Source organism: Phasianus colchicus, chromosome Z (assembly GCF_987193195.1).
Source record: "Phasianus colchicus chromosome Z, bPhaCol1.hap1.1, whole genome shotgun sequence".
Taxonomy (NCBI): domain Eukaryota; kingdom Metazoa; phylum Chordata; class Aves; order Galliformes; family Phasianidae; genus Phasianus; species Phasianus colchicus.
In genome coordinates this window covers 46,501,601-46,517,797 of record NC_143476.1, presented here as the reverse complement: position 1 = coordinate 46,517,797, position 16,197 = coordinate 46,501,601, and the positions used below count along the sequence as shown (strand labels likewise).

Genomic DNA, 16,197 nt, shown 5'->3' with positions numbered 1-16,197 from the left:
AACGACACATCCAATTGTTGTGGCTTTTAATAAAATACTGACAAATCTAAGCTTGTTTTAAGTGAAAACACTGCATCTAAAAGCACTCTATGAGTATTCGACCATACATACACAGAGTGAGAACATTTCTCCTGTAGTACAGTAATGGAGTGGAAAGCAGGATTCTCCAGGATTCTTATCTTACAATCACAGAGTGAATTATCTTCCCATATCATTAGAAAAATAAATTGGTCATACTTTATGAGAGGTCGCTGCCTAAACAATGTCACAAACTAGGTTAACAGCATGTTCATATTGAAAATATTGCCATCATGAAGAAAAAATGTTTTGAACTTTTATCAACAAGCTCCAGTTGTGTTCACTGAGTTTATCAGCTCATAAAAAATCACCCAGTTGCATATAAAAAACACTATCAAGTCTCAGCCATCAGCACTCATTTGTACACTGCCCAGCACATTAAGGCTGTGATCCAGGTGAGTCACCAAGCACCAGCTACAAGTGGTAATGGCCTATTAAAATCTGAAGCAATGCCAACAACCTAATCTCCCTCTTTTCATTCATGTTCAGCTTATCTTTTTTCAGTTTTTTAAATAGGAGCTAAGAAGTTTAGTCGTGTTTCTGAAGAGGAAAAAAAGATGTTTTGATAAACTAGGTTTCCTTCAGGAAGAATTCTATGGGCACAAATTACAGCTGCAGGAACGTAGTAAGAAATGTGCTCAAACGCCAAGACAAACTAATGCTCTTAGATCTCCTAGCACATGCAAAAAAGCACTTTAGAACATATGCAAAAAGACATTTTGTTTCAAACTATTATTTGCACTCTTTAACTTTTTAGTCTTTAAAGTGAATCAACTCTTAAACTATGATGCTCATCTATTCAAAGAAAGATCATCCATCCATGAAAAACTATATTAGAACTGATGACAGCAAACAAAAGAAATTCTTCTGGCCCTTCACTGGAACCAGAGAAGTCACATGTCAGACATTTGTTTGGAATAGCATTTGACTAGGATTATTTATTCATTTATTTATTTTAGGCATTAAGGATCAGCATTTGTATTTGGAAATCTAGAGGAGTTTGCATGTGGCATGTCTTTTTCTACAAAAGGTTATCCTTCCTTACAAAAGAACAATAAAAATGCTTTCTCATTTTCATGTTTTACTGTGATGCTTCTGGCTTTATGTTTGATGCCATTCAAGATGGTACATTAAAAATAACAGCAACAAAAAGCACTGGGAGATGGAAGAATATATGAATTTCCTGCTCTTCTCAGCATCAGTGCAATTCAGGAAAATAATACCACATTTACTGTTGTTTAGAATACAGAAAAGAAAGCCTGAGGGGCAAAGTCATACGTAGATAATAATAATCCAAGGAACCACTGTAATATGTAGCTTACAACAACTGAACACAGTAAGAGGATGGGCAGAAATACTGGGATATAAGTATTCAGTCTACCAGAGGGAGTGAGACAGAGTGGTGGTCACACCATGTTAAAAAAAAAAACTTTTTCCTCCCATTTGGCTGTAACATCATGGTAAATAGAATAAGTGAGGAATTACACAGCGACTGCATTTTTACATGCTTCCAGTAACTGCTTTAACCAACAGCTGGTAGTCACTAAGTCACTGCTTGACTCATTCCTCTGAGTATCACAAAATCACGAGGAGTTGATGAGGTTGGCACGGTCCACTGGAGGTCATCAGGCTCAATGTCTCTGTTCAAGCAGGGCCACCTAGAGCTGCTTGCACAGGACCATGTCCAGATGGCTTCTAAGTACGTCTGAGGATGGAGACTCCACATCTTCTCTGGACAATTTGTGCCAGTATTGGACCTCTTTACAGTGACAAAGTTGTTTCTTTTGTACTTAGAAGAGTCTGTCCAGATCTTCTTCCCCTCCCAGTAATTACAAACACTGGTAAGATACTCCAAGCCTTCTACAGGTTGAACTGTCCCTGCTCTCAGCCACTCCTTGGACTCCATTTCCTTTATCATCTTGGAGACCTTTTGCTGGACTTTCTCCATTGTGTCCACATCTTTTGTACTGCAAAGCCCACAATTTCCAGGGACTGGGATAGACATAGCCTCACCTGTGCTGAACAGAGAAGAAAGATCACCTCTCCAAACTTGCTGCTCCTCCAAGAAGGAGTTGGACATCTCTACTATTGGGATGAATTGCTGGCTCATGGTCTGTTGGTATTCACCAGAAACCCATGTCCTTTCCTGCAAGCAGCTTTCCATCCCATCTGCATCCAGCACAGACTACTGTACAGTGTTACTGCTCTCCAGAGGCAGCGCTTTCCATTTTCCTTAACTAAGCTTCACAAAGTTTAAACTTTTCCTCTGACCACTTCTCTAGCCTGTCCAAGTCTGTCTGAACGGCAGCACAACCATCTGGTTTATAAGCCACTCCTGCCAGTTCTATATATGCACTCTGTCCTATGAGCCAGTTCATTAATGAAGATGTTAAATACTACTGAGTAGTACTGAACCACTCTTCAGTTATGTTGGCTATGTGCTATTCAAAACCTTTGGAGCTCATGAGGTCAGCAAGTTTCTGATTCACCTTATTATCATTTTATGTAGTCCATATTAATGCAGTTTGTCTATAAGGATATCATGGGAAAGAACAACAAAAGCCTTATTAAAGTTGAGATAAACAACATCCACTGCTCTTCCCAACATCCCCTTCTCTATCCAAAGTGACATTCAAAGAGTTAATAAAAATTCTTTGCTCACTGTTATAAGCAGTTACTAAACCTATCAGGTTGCAGCTTAACACATAGAGAAAGAGATTGCTTTTTCACAGAGTTCGATACATAGGACAAACTTCTTCATGAGATGAGAGGTTACACCAGTTGACATAGATTTGACATTAAACAAATCTGCCGAAGAGGTATTTATTGAGGATTATTAAACACAATAAACTACCATATCAAAATAAGTCCCTGAGCTACAACACCAGAAGACAGGTGAATCTTAGAATGATGTACCACTGCCTGCTTCCACTATACCTATAATAAAGCAACCCTCTTTTTGACTTATTTCAATTAAGCTGCAGAAAACATCTCTGAAGAAACATATTAAAATAACTAAAGAATTTTGTCCAACAGTACGCTTTTGTATACATTCTATTTGCTTAACTATCAACAATATCTAATAAGAAAGATGACTTCTAATTGTACAAGTGCAAGAAATGCAGACCATCCAGATACAATCTCCAGGGCAGGAGTATTAAAGACACCCTTTCAGTAGCTCAAAGCAACAATATAATCAAAGAACAACAAAGACCACAATTTAATAGGCCAGTATTTTATTGCTACCCAGAACATGTGCATTACTAATTGGCTTTCATAGCTACCTGATACATTCACAAATTTGTAAAGTCTGTTCAAGCTTAAGAGATTTCTTTTCCTCATCAGAGATGTTATTTGTTAATACAGACCTGGGATTATCACTTCAGTAGTGGTATTCTTACCTATTACCTTAGATCCAATCCCTCAAGCACTTAAAAGTACATTTTTAGAAAAATAAAACTTCAGAGAATCTGTACTACTCCTACATGGCACAGATGATGTTCTTAAAACCCATTCAGTCATGGTAGGGCATATTCCATAAACAGCAGCATTATGAAACTGGAATTATCAAGACAGCCAAACATGGATTAATGGGCAAAAATTCTTGAGAAATGTAAAATATTATCTCAGTGAAGATTTCTACATTGTTTTCTGTCCTACCACCAAGAATTGTTCAAACTCCAGTTTTTACCACCTACAAAAATATAAGATGCAAATTTACAATAATCATATTTTAAAATTTCAATTTATATACAGTCTAGTCATCAAATTTAATCTTTTTGCCCTGGAATGCTGTAATTTGTGACATTTGTTCCCGACGTCTCCTGCTTGCTTCCCACGAAGGATGAAGAGGCTGCTCCAAACGTGGATTCTTACCATCACGTTTAAGAATGGAGGTTTTTGCAAATGATTGTTTTTTGAGCTGTGGTTCCTTTTTAAGAAGAGCTGTGTAAGAAGCACAGCATGAAACTTTTAATATGCAAAAATAGGAAACTGCAAGCAAAATCCACAAATCAAAGTAAAAGCTAGAAAACCTGATAATTTTAACAACATTTGTCAAAATACATGCCACAAAACTGAAACAAACAAACAAACAAGAGCCATGCAATATCATATAGCAGAGGAAAGAAAATCTCAAGTTATCTTTGTTCCCACTACTGTACCAAGTTAAGTAATACATACCTGTTTGTCTGTTTTTGAGAGGTTGGTCTTTTGTATTTCTAAAAATAAAAATATAATTCAGCATTACTCAAGAAATTTCTAAAATAATACACAAATGAAGAACTGACTTCACTAAAACACTTGTGGAATGACTTTTCAAGATAATAGGTAAAAATCGTATATAGCTTTTACTCTTTGTTAATAAAGGAACTAAAAAAGAAGTACTTCAATACTGATTAAATTTGCATACAGTTTTAGGAATCCTAAATGTATGTCCGTGGTAATGTGAGTATCTCCATTATAACGTGAAAAATCTCTAAGCATCAGGAAAGCACAAGGAGGCTGCGGAGTAGTTTACATGAAAGCATTCTGAGCTGTAGTTGACTGAAATTCTCCTTGTTTGGTAACAAACTACTAGAAGTAGTTACTACTTTTAGCTACTAAAAGTACTTAAAGCTACTAAAAATTATAAGTATTGTCATTGCGGGAAAGGAGGGAGATAGTGGAGAACAAAGCAAGAGGAAAAAGTTTACCTTCTGTTTTGGGATTTCTGATTGCAGGTAGACAAAGAACTACAGAACACTGATTCCAGCTTCCTTGCTTTTTCATGTGGTTTTCCTTCCATGATCAAATTTTGCACTGTCCTGGATACTGTACTCTTTTCTTCCTTCAATATGTTTTTCTGAAGTGTATTCTTTTCTTTTACTGAAGAAAGACTATTAACTGCTGCTGTTTTCTTCTTTCTTTTTACTTTGCCAATGAAGAAATCATCATTGCTATCACTATCAGAATTTGATGTCTGGTTATAAAACCTCTCTTCAGTACTATCATCAAAGTACTCCTCTTCACTATGTTGTTCCAGGCCACTATCATCTCTAATTACTTGTTTCATTGCAGTTAATTTGTTCATGCTCACATTTTCTTTCCTTTTCTTACAGCCAAGTTTCTTTCCTGTCTGAGTGACTGCTTGCATTTCTACTGTCTGAGATGAAAGCTCTTTTGGAATTCTCTCCATTTCCATAATTTCCTGTTCAGGTTCACTCTCACTGAGTTTATCAGCTCCTCCTACAGTTTCCATTTTCACATTCATTTTTGTTTTGTCTTCAAATCCTTGCTGATTTTGAACTAGTTTAAGAACTTGTTCATTCAAATTGCTTTTGGAATTCTGTGCTGATTTAGGCTGAGCTTCTGGCTTCTTTTCTGAAGGACTGGCTTTGGCTGGGTTTTGTCTTGCATCCTTAAAAGCTTTTACAGCAGCTACAAGAGGGGCAGAAGAAAAGTCATTTGTTACTGCTACACCTGAATTAAGTACACAAGCTATTTTAATGAAATAAAACATTTTTCTAAGTTAAATTTATAGCACTGAGTAAACATATTTTGAATGCATTTATCAACCTTTCACTGAATAGGTGGGGCAAATAATGCCTTGCAGTACAGCATCAACAAGTGAGGAAAACAATCTGAAATCATTACCACCTAGACATGCTGTTTTTGAAACTGGGTTCAACTAGGGAAACTTAAAAAAGTGACTTGTACGCCTGGTGCGACAAGGGGGAACAGTTTTAAACTAGGAGAGGAGAGATTTAGGTTAGACATTAGGTATTAATTCTTTATTCAGAGGGTGGTGAGGCAGTGGAACTACTCAGAGAAGCTATGGATGCTCCATCCTTGCAGGTGCCCAAGGCAGTGGGGCCCTGGGCAGCCTGATCTGGTGGGTGGCAATCTGCCCATGGCAGAGGCTGGGGAGGGGACTTTAAGGTCCCTTCCAACCCAAGTCATTCTGTGACTGTGCGATATGACTCCATGGTTCTTTTAGTTACCTTTGAAAAGCCAGTTATAATGCTTCTCTTTCCTTTGTATCTGCTCGTTGCCAGTTCAGTCTTAATTAACATGCCATATGGTGTACTGTCACACATAAACCCATGACTGCAATTTGTGGTACTTTGTTCACTGCTGCTTATCAAGCTTGTTACAGAGGCTGGTATACTTTTCCTTTAATAGTGGTTGCTCATAACAGAAGTTAACATGAGCAAAGTGACACATGGACAAGCTACTGAAGTAAAAACAAGTTAATGTACTGTTTCATACCTTTAAGTTCAGCAATTTTGGGTTTCAGAAGGGGGTGTGTTGCAAGTCTTGCAATAGCTCGCTCATTTGCAGTCGACTTTGGCTATAAAAAATAAAATACATAAAATAAGCAGAATAATACTTACAGGATAGGTCTGTGTAAGTCATGTTACTATGCATATTAATGTGATTCTGGACTACTAACTGAACAAGAAGAAAAGGTTATAACAATGTAATATTTGAGTATTTTTTAGCTTTCCTGTATTGTCATAATTCTGAGGAAAAACCTGATTGCACAAAAACTGTCAGAAACACAACAGATATAATTCTGCAATTTATCATGTACTGAAGAAGCATAATACAATTTTTACTTTAAAAAAACCAATCACATTCTATATTCTGTTTCTGTAATATATATTCTGGAATATTTTACATTCTGTTTCTTATACGTGTAAAGCAAGTTGATGAATCCCTAGAAAAAATTAGCACCATACTGATAGAAGCTATTCTGCATGATGGAACAGAGAAGCTTGTAAAAAGTACCATTAGTGTGGGAAAATCACATAACAGGTTCTGAAGTGTTATACATGAAATGTGATGTAGACGCAAGGACAAACACCCCCAAATGTAATGTGGTAGAATAACAGAATTACAGAGACTGGTTCAAAGACCAAATATGATCTCAATGCTTCAATCTGAAGAAAAAGGAGAGAAGCAGGAATTGCTTTCACTGTTGAATTCATTGGTACTAGCTATCATATTATCAGGCTCTTCTCATGATTATGCTTCAAGAACAAAATGAGAGATATCTGAGACTTTTTAAAGGACATCCTTGTCTTGGTTTTACCTGAGAGAGAATAACTGTGCTGTGCAGACAAGCTCACTACGAAAATTTATGGCTGCAGCAGAAATTATGAGAAAAAAAACAAACAAACCACCTTCTTCCTAGTGGTACTGTATGGATATATTTATAAACTGCTGTAACTGATGATTTGAGCTGTGTGTCACAGAATGTACTCATGGCAGAAGCCACCTCAACCAATGGATGATGAGGCTTACAAAGAACTGGGCAAATGCCCAGTGATCCTGCCTGAGCAGGCTGTGGCATTTCAGCACAATGTGATGCCTCTCCTGGCCTGAACCACCACTATGAGAGATGGAGCCCAGCCAATGACTGAATGAACTCAAGGGATACTTGATAAAGGTGGTTCACAGCCCAAGGGAATAAATAATATCTGTGTTTAGAGTCAGAGGGCAGCAGGCTGGGGGTAGCTGATAAGGACATACTGAATAATTAATGTAGGATATGAGTGTGATGTAAAAGTATGAAATAGGCAATGGGAGATTGTAATGGGTCTGTCCTGGGATGAAGTCAGCTTTCTCCATTTCAGCCAGTATGGTTCTGTACTTCGATTTGCAACTAAATCAGATTTGATAACACACCAATGATTTTATTATTTCTGAGCTGTGCTTGCACAGCACCAAGGCCTTCTTCATTTCTCTCTCAAGAGAAAGGCAGAAGAGATTGGAAGGGAAAGACAGTTGGGACAGCTGACAACAAATTCACTAAAAGGATATTCCATGCTATATTAAGTCATTTTCACCAACACACGCTCAAGGAAAAGAGGAAGGAGGACATTTATTGTTACTGCATTAGTTTCCCCCAAGCAACTGTTTAAGAGTGTAGAAGCCTTGTTTTTGGGATGTGGCTGAAGTTCTGCGTGCAACTCTGAAGTAGTGAACAAATTCCATATTTTACTTTGCTAATGCACAGTTTTGCTTTATTTATAAGCTATCTTTATCTCAGCTCGTGAGTTTTATCCCTTTAGTTCTGAGTCTCCCTCATCCTGCTAGGCAGGAGGAGTGGAAGAGTAAGCAAGCAGCCGGTGAGCAAGTAATCATCACACACAGACACTACCCAGTACACTGTTTAACATTCGTTCATCAGAGAATCTTACTAGCTTGTATGCACCTCTTCCTCCAGCGGTTGTGCCACTTAATATGAATAGCTATGTATTCATTGAGTAAAGACAGAGAGACACAACATGCCGACCACTACAGCTGGAGAGTCATTTTCAGTGCTTCAGACTTGAAGAAAACAGAGCAGATCCTGAAATTTGGAATCTTACATCTTCCTGTTAAGTTTCTTAATATAACTAAGGCACTACAGCTACAGAAGATCTACTATTTCCAAATATGGAAACATATAATTGGTCTGCAAAATGTAAAGCTTATTCCTCAACCAATTCCACGCAAATCTAACTTGCTGCAGTTCTATAGCTTAAAGAACACATTCTTGTTTTGTCTGTTCAGATTTTAGTTTGAAGCGCAGAGCATCTGCGAATCCTAGTACCTTCCTCACCAAGTCCCTGCTAATACAGCATTACTGCTTCAGATAAAGATAAAAAGAAAAAAATCTTTCCTGTAGACTGTCCACAGTGTTATGACAACTGGCCAGAGAAGATGAGTGAAAGATGAGTCCATTACCAAAGGTCAAAGACTGTGTTACTCTCAGACTTATTCTCAGAGCTAGAAGAGCTTGGAGAACTCTGAGTCTGGATTTTGATTCCCATGTGAGAGTGCAGCATGCTGCCACCAGATTCCCGGGACAGCAAGCTCACATTTCTGGAGATCAAAGAGTATTTTCTTTGGAGATTTTTGTCTAGCTGGAAAATGTATTTCAGAACTTAATTAATATACTTTTCCCCTTAGCTACTTCCTATGAGTTTTGAAAGAATATACCATGAAGTTCATAAAGCAGCAGCAGCTTCTGTGCAACATCTGGTGTCCTTTAATTCAAATATTTATAGAAAGGGTTTAAGCATATACATGCCAATGCATATGGAATAACCACATTTTTTCCTTATAGCAAAATACCTCACAAATGCTACTCACACTGTGAGACAGCAGCCAACAAACATATAATATGACATTCACATTCTTAAAAAATTCCCATTTTTCTATTTTTTGGCACATCCAATGCTCAATTTATTTTTCCTCAACTATTTTCCAGTATATAAAGCCTTGGCAGAGAAAAAAACCATAAAGTACCTACTGCATCCATAGCAAGAACTTTATATATATATATAATATATATAATATATATATATATATATATATATATATATATTCCCACTCCTCACCTCCCCTCACTATGTTTGCTTTTGTAAATACCTGCTTTCACTAGTTCCTGCTACTTCTTGTATTATTTTGTGCTACTTTATTTTTTTCAGGTAAGACTTTCCATTGGAATGCTCTGCCTCTTTCAATTTTCAACTGAGGCACAGCAAAATGAACAAAGCAACTGAGCACTGGATAATCATGTTTCAGTTGTAGGCTGTATGCTACCTGCACAGGAATCTGAATTCCTCAGACTTTACCCTGGTCATCGATGCAATATTTTAATATAAAGATGCCTGCCATCACAACCATGATACATTAAACTCTATAGGGATAATTATCAGAATTAATTGCACTGATCTTTGTGTTTTTCAAACTTTAAAATTAAAAAAAGAAGCCTTGCATAAAGAAGTGTTCCTCATCCTGAATGGCAGATGAGGCACAAACCTCAAACCATAACTTGGCAGTTACAACATAATAAAGTAGGATGTGTATAACTCACACCAACAAACACACGGGGGTACCCCACACAGGGGAGGCAAACTTTGTAAAATGTAGCAATGATTAAGGAAAAACTGGACGTTAGAAGACTGTTAAAATAAAAACAGATTTACACTACAAATTTTGAAATGTGCTGGACAGAGGTGAGGAAAAGTAAGGAATGACTCTGAGGGCTGGCAGCACTGGGTAAAAAGAAGCAGCTGGATGGGAATGTCAGGCAGAATTTGTGTGGCTAGCACCTGCCTCATACAATGCAGGAAATAAAGTGAGAAAGAGAATCCCTTGGTAGAGATGGGATTTGCTGCTGTTAAAGGCAATACTTTGCTAGCATGCTTGAGATAGCAGACCTTCAAGAAGAATTAAGCAGCAGAAATGTAAGATCAACCTCGGGACATGATATGCTGACTTCTGATTATTGCTTCATTGTTATTACTCATCCTGTTCAAAATTCCTTTTGGTTTTACCCTGTGCTACAATTATAATAAAAAATAGAGAGGAGGCCTTAGTTTTATCTTTTAATTTATTTCTGTATGAAAAACTACAGGTAGCTTAAAACAAGATTAATACTAGAAGACTACTAACTAGAATTTCTACTAGGTCAAAGGACAGTGCTGACAGACAGGTAATGCCTGCTGGCCTTACATCAGTTCCTGTAAATGGTTTGCTATGATATTTAGATGGAGACAGTCTGAAACCCTCTGGATGAGCGTGTAGCACTGCTAAACCTATGACACAAAAAATAACCTTGAAGCATGTCCGACTGAGGTTTCTAAATTAACTGGAAGTGCAGTCTAAAGCATAACAGCAGCCTGATCTCAGGAAAAAGAACAAAAGGAAAAGATAATGCTAACCAGGTTTAAACATAAAAAAATCCAAAGTTCTGGGCCAAAGGAAGATGTAATTGAAATACTCTTTGTAGCAGCTTAAAAAAGAACTTTCTCCCTCCTGAGAACAACAGAAAACCTATTACTCCACATACTGCTCCCAGAGCTCTAACAAGTCACAGCTGTCTTTCACAACACCAGAAAGAGTGTGGTTAGTGTAGAGTTATAGGGTGGCTGAAGATGTTAGATAATGGCTGCCTTTCAAATCCATCCCATGGCTGCATTGGAGTAAGATCACTGAGCAACGTTATCTTCTGACTGAAATGCTGTTAGTTCTCCCTATTCCTTTATGTCTGTAAGAAATTTGGTATGTGACTTGTGGCCATCAAAAAAACTGAAAATTTTGGCAAGAGAAACAACGGGATACCACTTGTGGTGGCCATGTTAGCTCACAGCTTCTGACAGCATGAGTCGGTGGCTGTGTCCCCACTTCACTGATAGCAGGATGGATCAGCTAGGAAAGGCAGGAAACACATCTTCATTAGGCAAGGCAGGAGTTCAAAAGAGAGTGACCGTCCTAAATACAGAAATAGCAGGGAACAATCACATACAATGCACAGCACAGAAACATCAGCCCTAAATACTGTACTGAAAAAAGATAATCAGAAATTGTCAGATTTTATTCAATTTTTACTCAGTTTCTACTCAATCCAATCTTTCAAGTAACATCAAAATGATGGTACAACTCTTCTGAAGTAGATACACAAGCTGAACAATAAGACAGGTGGGAAATTCTTATGATAATTAATTTGATATGAATCTCACAAAATCACACAAATTTCAAGTTTTTTTTCTGTTTTTTTTTTTTTTTTATTATTATTATTATAATTTTTAACATTGGACTATTTATAGATTAGCTGATGAAAAATTTCCACCTGAAGATAAAGTGCGAACAGATCTAAAGCCTTTGCAAAAACCACAGTAAACTTGTAGTGGAACAGGACAAAAATCGAACAACTTCTCTTAAAACATCCCTCCTTGACGTCTTGTTATTTTTTTTACCACTTGTCACAGTTTATATTGGCTAGCATAATTTTCTTTTATTGCTGTAATTTAACCATAAAAATATTAGGAGATTTATTTTTGTTGCAAGCACCATGACATGAATACTCATGACAACACATGGTACCCTGGACAATATTTGCTTATCTGCCAACTACGCACAGTAGAAGTGGGAGGTCTGGAGAATCCAGCTGAATTTGCACTGATGCCAGGAGAACTGACTGTTAGCTCGTCACTGACATCTACAAACTTTTGGATCCAGCTTTAGGGAGAAGCATCAAGATCCCCTAGCTAGTGCTGAGCTGCTGATGCTGCCCTAGCTACTTTTGTATTTCTGAATCAAAGTTATTATTTTTCCCCTAATCTGCTCATTTAGATTTACCTATATCCAATTTACCTATATCCAATCTTGTTTTTTCCTTCCTACTAAAAGGAGTAGCATAAACTTGTCTCTCTCATCATCACACTATGTAAAATGTGAGTAAGATATGGAAGAAACACAAACAAAAGTAGTTCTTCGCCTGCTTTGGCAGGGGCGTTGGACTCTATGATCTCTGGAGGCCCTTTCCAACCCCTACAATTCTGTGATTCTTTGATGTGTGTATCAGAAGAACTACAGTCCAAGTGTTGAACAAACTCTGAAGGCCCTTTAAGAAGCCCAGTACAGCGCTTTGCATGCATTTCAAGATCAAATTTAGCTGGAGTTCAGAAGAGTCAATAGCATTCCTCCAGATTAAGCTGTCACAACTAATTTAGCTAATTGTACAACTGTGAGGTAAATGCATATTTTTTCACACTGGGAAATTGTCAAAAAGAAATAGTATTTAATCCCCACTGTAATCTACAGCAGAGTTTGGACTAAACCCCAGATGTGCCCAAGTACAAATCATGTATTTAATCTACAACTAATTCTTTCCTTCTTCTATGATTGCTTCAATAAGGAGAAGTCAGAACAAGAAATCCAGAATAAAACAGGCATGGACTCTTTAATTATTTCCTGCTGGTGAACAGGTGTAGACTCAAGACGTAGGATGAAATGGCAAGACTGTAGGATAACTCAAATACTGCTAGCTCTGATACACCTCTTACAAGGCTAAGAAGAATTTGTGTATAATCCTATAAATCTGGCCTACCATACAAGCAATAAGCAAGTTTTTGAAGAAAAAAAGTCTATTTCTAAAGATAATGAAAGAGTCACAAAGCTAGTACTGTGTCAACTCCTTTCCCCACAGCCTCCAATTATGGCAGTCCAACTCACTGTTGGGCACACAGTGCAGTAATAGATGCCACAGGAGAAGAAAAAGAATCAATAATGATGAGAAACTAAAGTGGAAAGTAAAATATGAAATAGCCTGAAGCAAAAAATGTACTTTTCATGGGGAACAGAAATGGAATGAGTTGTGGATAAGAGACAGCAGCTGTGAACAATACAAAGAGAAAGGTTGCTGCTACAAAATTCATACAGAACCGCAGAATCACAGAATGTCCTGGGTTGGAAGGGACCTCAGGAATCATCAATCTCCAATCCCCCTGCCAAATGCAGGGCCGCCAACTTCCCCATTTAATACTAGACCAGGTTGCCTAGGGCCCCATCCAACCTGGCCTTGAGCACCTCCAGGAACGTGGCATCCACAGCTTCTCTGGTGCCTGTTCCAGCACCTCACCACTCTCTCTATAAAGAACTTCCCCCTGACATCCAACTGAAATCTTCCCTCCCTAAATTTCACACCATTTCCTCTTGTTCTGCTGTTATCTACCCTTTCAAAGAGTTGATTCCCCTCCTGTTTGTAGGCTCCCTTTAGGTACCGAAAGGCTACAATGAGGTCACCCCACAGCCTTCTTTTCTCCAGGCTGAACAAGCCCAGCTCCCTCAGCCTGTCTTCATAGGGAAGGTGCTCCAGTCCCCTGATCATCTTTGTTGCTTTTCTCTGGACCCTCTCCAACAGCTCTGTCTTTCTTGTACTAGGGGCTCCAGACCTGACACAGTACTCCAGATGGGGCCTCACAAGAGCAGAGTAGAGAGGGACAATCACCTCCCTGTCCCTGCTGGCCACCCTCTTTTGATGGAGCCCAGGATACCATTTACTTTCTGAGCTGCAAGAGCACACTGCTAGTTTATGTTTAGTTTTTCATCCATCAGGACCCTCCTTCTCTGCAGGGCTGCTTTCAAGGACAGCTCCTTCCAGTCTGTATAGATGCCCAGGATTCCTATGGCCCAAGTGCAAAACCTTTGTTCACCCGGGCCTATCTTTCAAGTCTGCTGAGATCCCTCTGAATGGCATCCCTTCCTGCAACCGTGTCGACTGCACCATTCAGCTTGGTGTCGTCAGCAAACCTGTTGAAGGTGCACCTGATTCCATCATCGATGTCATTGATAAAGATGTTAAAGAGCACCAGTCCCAAGACAGATCCCCGGGGGACGCCACTTGTTACCCGCCTCTACCTGGACATAGAGCCATTGATGACCACCATCTGTCTGCAGCCTTTTAACCAATTTCTTATCCATCGAGTGGTCCACCCATCAAATCCACATCCCTCCAATTTGGAGATAAAGATGTGGTGGGGGACCATGTTGAAGGTCTTGTTCAAGTCCAGGTAAATGACACTGGTTGCCTTTTCCTTGTTCACCAATGCTGTCACTCCATCGCAGAAGGCCACCAGATTGGTCAAGCATGACCTTCCTCTGGTGAAGCCGTGCTGGCTGTCATGGATCACACGCCCTTTCCTCATGTGATCAAGCATGTCATCCAGGATGATCTGTTCCATGATCTTCCCAGGCACAGAGGTGAGACTCACCGGCCTGTAGTTCCCGGGGTCCTCCTTGCTCCCTTTCTTGTAAATGGCAGTGATGTGACCCTTCCTCCAGTCATCCGGGACCTCACCTGACAGCCACGACTTTTCAAATATGATGGAGAGCGGCTCGGCAACCACCTCAGCCAGCTCCTTCAGAACCCTGGATGCACGCCATCCGGCCCCATAGACTTGTACACATTCAGTCTCATGAGGCAGTCTCGGACTTGCTCTGCCCTTACAGTGAGGGGAGATTTAGGAATGCAGAGCTCAGGGATATAAGAAATACTAGAATCCTGGCCGCCAGTGAAGACCGAGGCAAAGAATTCATTCAGTACCTCAGCCTTCTCTTCTTCCGTTGAAGCCAGTTCTCCTTTTACCAAAGGAGGTACACTCGCTTTGGCCTGTCTCTTCTGGCCAATGTAAAATGTCTTCCTATTGTTTTTCACATCCTTTGCCAAGTTCAGTTGCCTGCACCTTGGCTTTCCTGATCCCACATTTGCAAGTCCAGATGGCATCCCTGTATTACTGCCAGGGAAAGTTCACATACTAATCAATTTGACAATATTGTATATCAGATCTGAAGCCAAAAATGACATTTTCAGAAAAGCAAAGTATACTGAAAAGCTGAGAAATCATTTGTAGCTGAGCTTCTAGAATGAGAATCCAGAAGCTTAAAGCAGACAGTTAACTAATCCTCAACAGAGAGTTAAACTGGCTAATCATCTCAAAAAGAAAGGTGAAACAAGTGACATATATATATATATATATATATATATATACTCACATATATATACATATTTATACGGCAAGTCCAAAGATGCACAGTACAGATGGCAGCAAATACATTGGCAAGGAACAGGTATGAGCTCTACATTATTAGAATCACCTAATGGGCCAAGAAGATCACAGAACTCAGACTTGGATGACACTTAGCTTTCAGAGTTGAGATATCGACTGGTCTCCGTTCAAAGTCAGTTTGGAGTTGAATTCTGCACAGAACTTACAGAGATTCCTAAGACACCCTTTCAATATTCCATAGTAAGATAGAAGCTCAAACCTTGAAGTATCTCCTGTCAGCTGCAGCTTGAAAAAGCAGCATATATGTGAGCATTACATAGGAGAGTTTATAACAGAGAATCTCTGGAGAAAGCAGACACTGCTGAGAACTTCCTGTTTTAAAGCATACAAAACTAAAAGTTGAAACCAAGCCCTAAATTAACTGTTTGCACTTCGAATAACTTCTGACAATGTAAAAGAATCATTCCTGTTGAAAATCTTCATCTTGCTCAGACTATCACATATAGAAGCATTACCAATGGGGAACTCAGAATTACCAAACTGAAAATTGTCATTTCAGAATCCTCAGATAAGAGTTAAAGGAGACGTGTATTTATGTCCATAGCCATCACTGAGGACATGAACTACTGAGAGGTATGGATTTGGAGGTGTAGAAGACTTAAAGACTTCATAAAAACTTCACATACTGACCAAGAGTAGGCCATATCAGTTAGTGTATGCTATTTAAAACAAGATAGAATCTCTTGGCATCTCACACTGAAATTTTTTTGCACAATTGAAAACAGGTATCTTT

The 16,197-nt window shown here is 38.8% G+C and overlaps 1 protein-coding gene across 1 annotated transcript in view; it reads right to left on the bottom strand.

Moving 5' to 3' along the window:
• Window positions 1-3,297: 3,297 nt before the first annotated feature.
• The window catches only part of SRFBP1 (serum response factor binding protein 1), a 67,630-nt gene continuing 54,730 nt past the window's right edge, over window positions 3,298-16,197 (bottom strand). The window contains exons 5-8 of the mRNA XM_031610127.2: window positions 6,328-6,409; window positions 4,773-5,496; window positions 4,261-4,298; window positions 3,298-4,023 (exon numbers count right to left, since the gene is read on the bottom strand). Of these exons, the coding sequence (XP_031465987.2) occupies window positions 3,836-4,023; window positions 4,261-4,298; window positions 4,773-5,496; window positions 6,328-6,409 (1,032 nt within the window). The 3' untranslated portion in view covers window positions 3,298-3,835. The remainder of the gene's footprint in view (window positions 4,024-4,260; window positions 4,299-4,772; window positions 5,497-6,327; window positions 6,410-16,197) is intronic.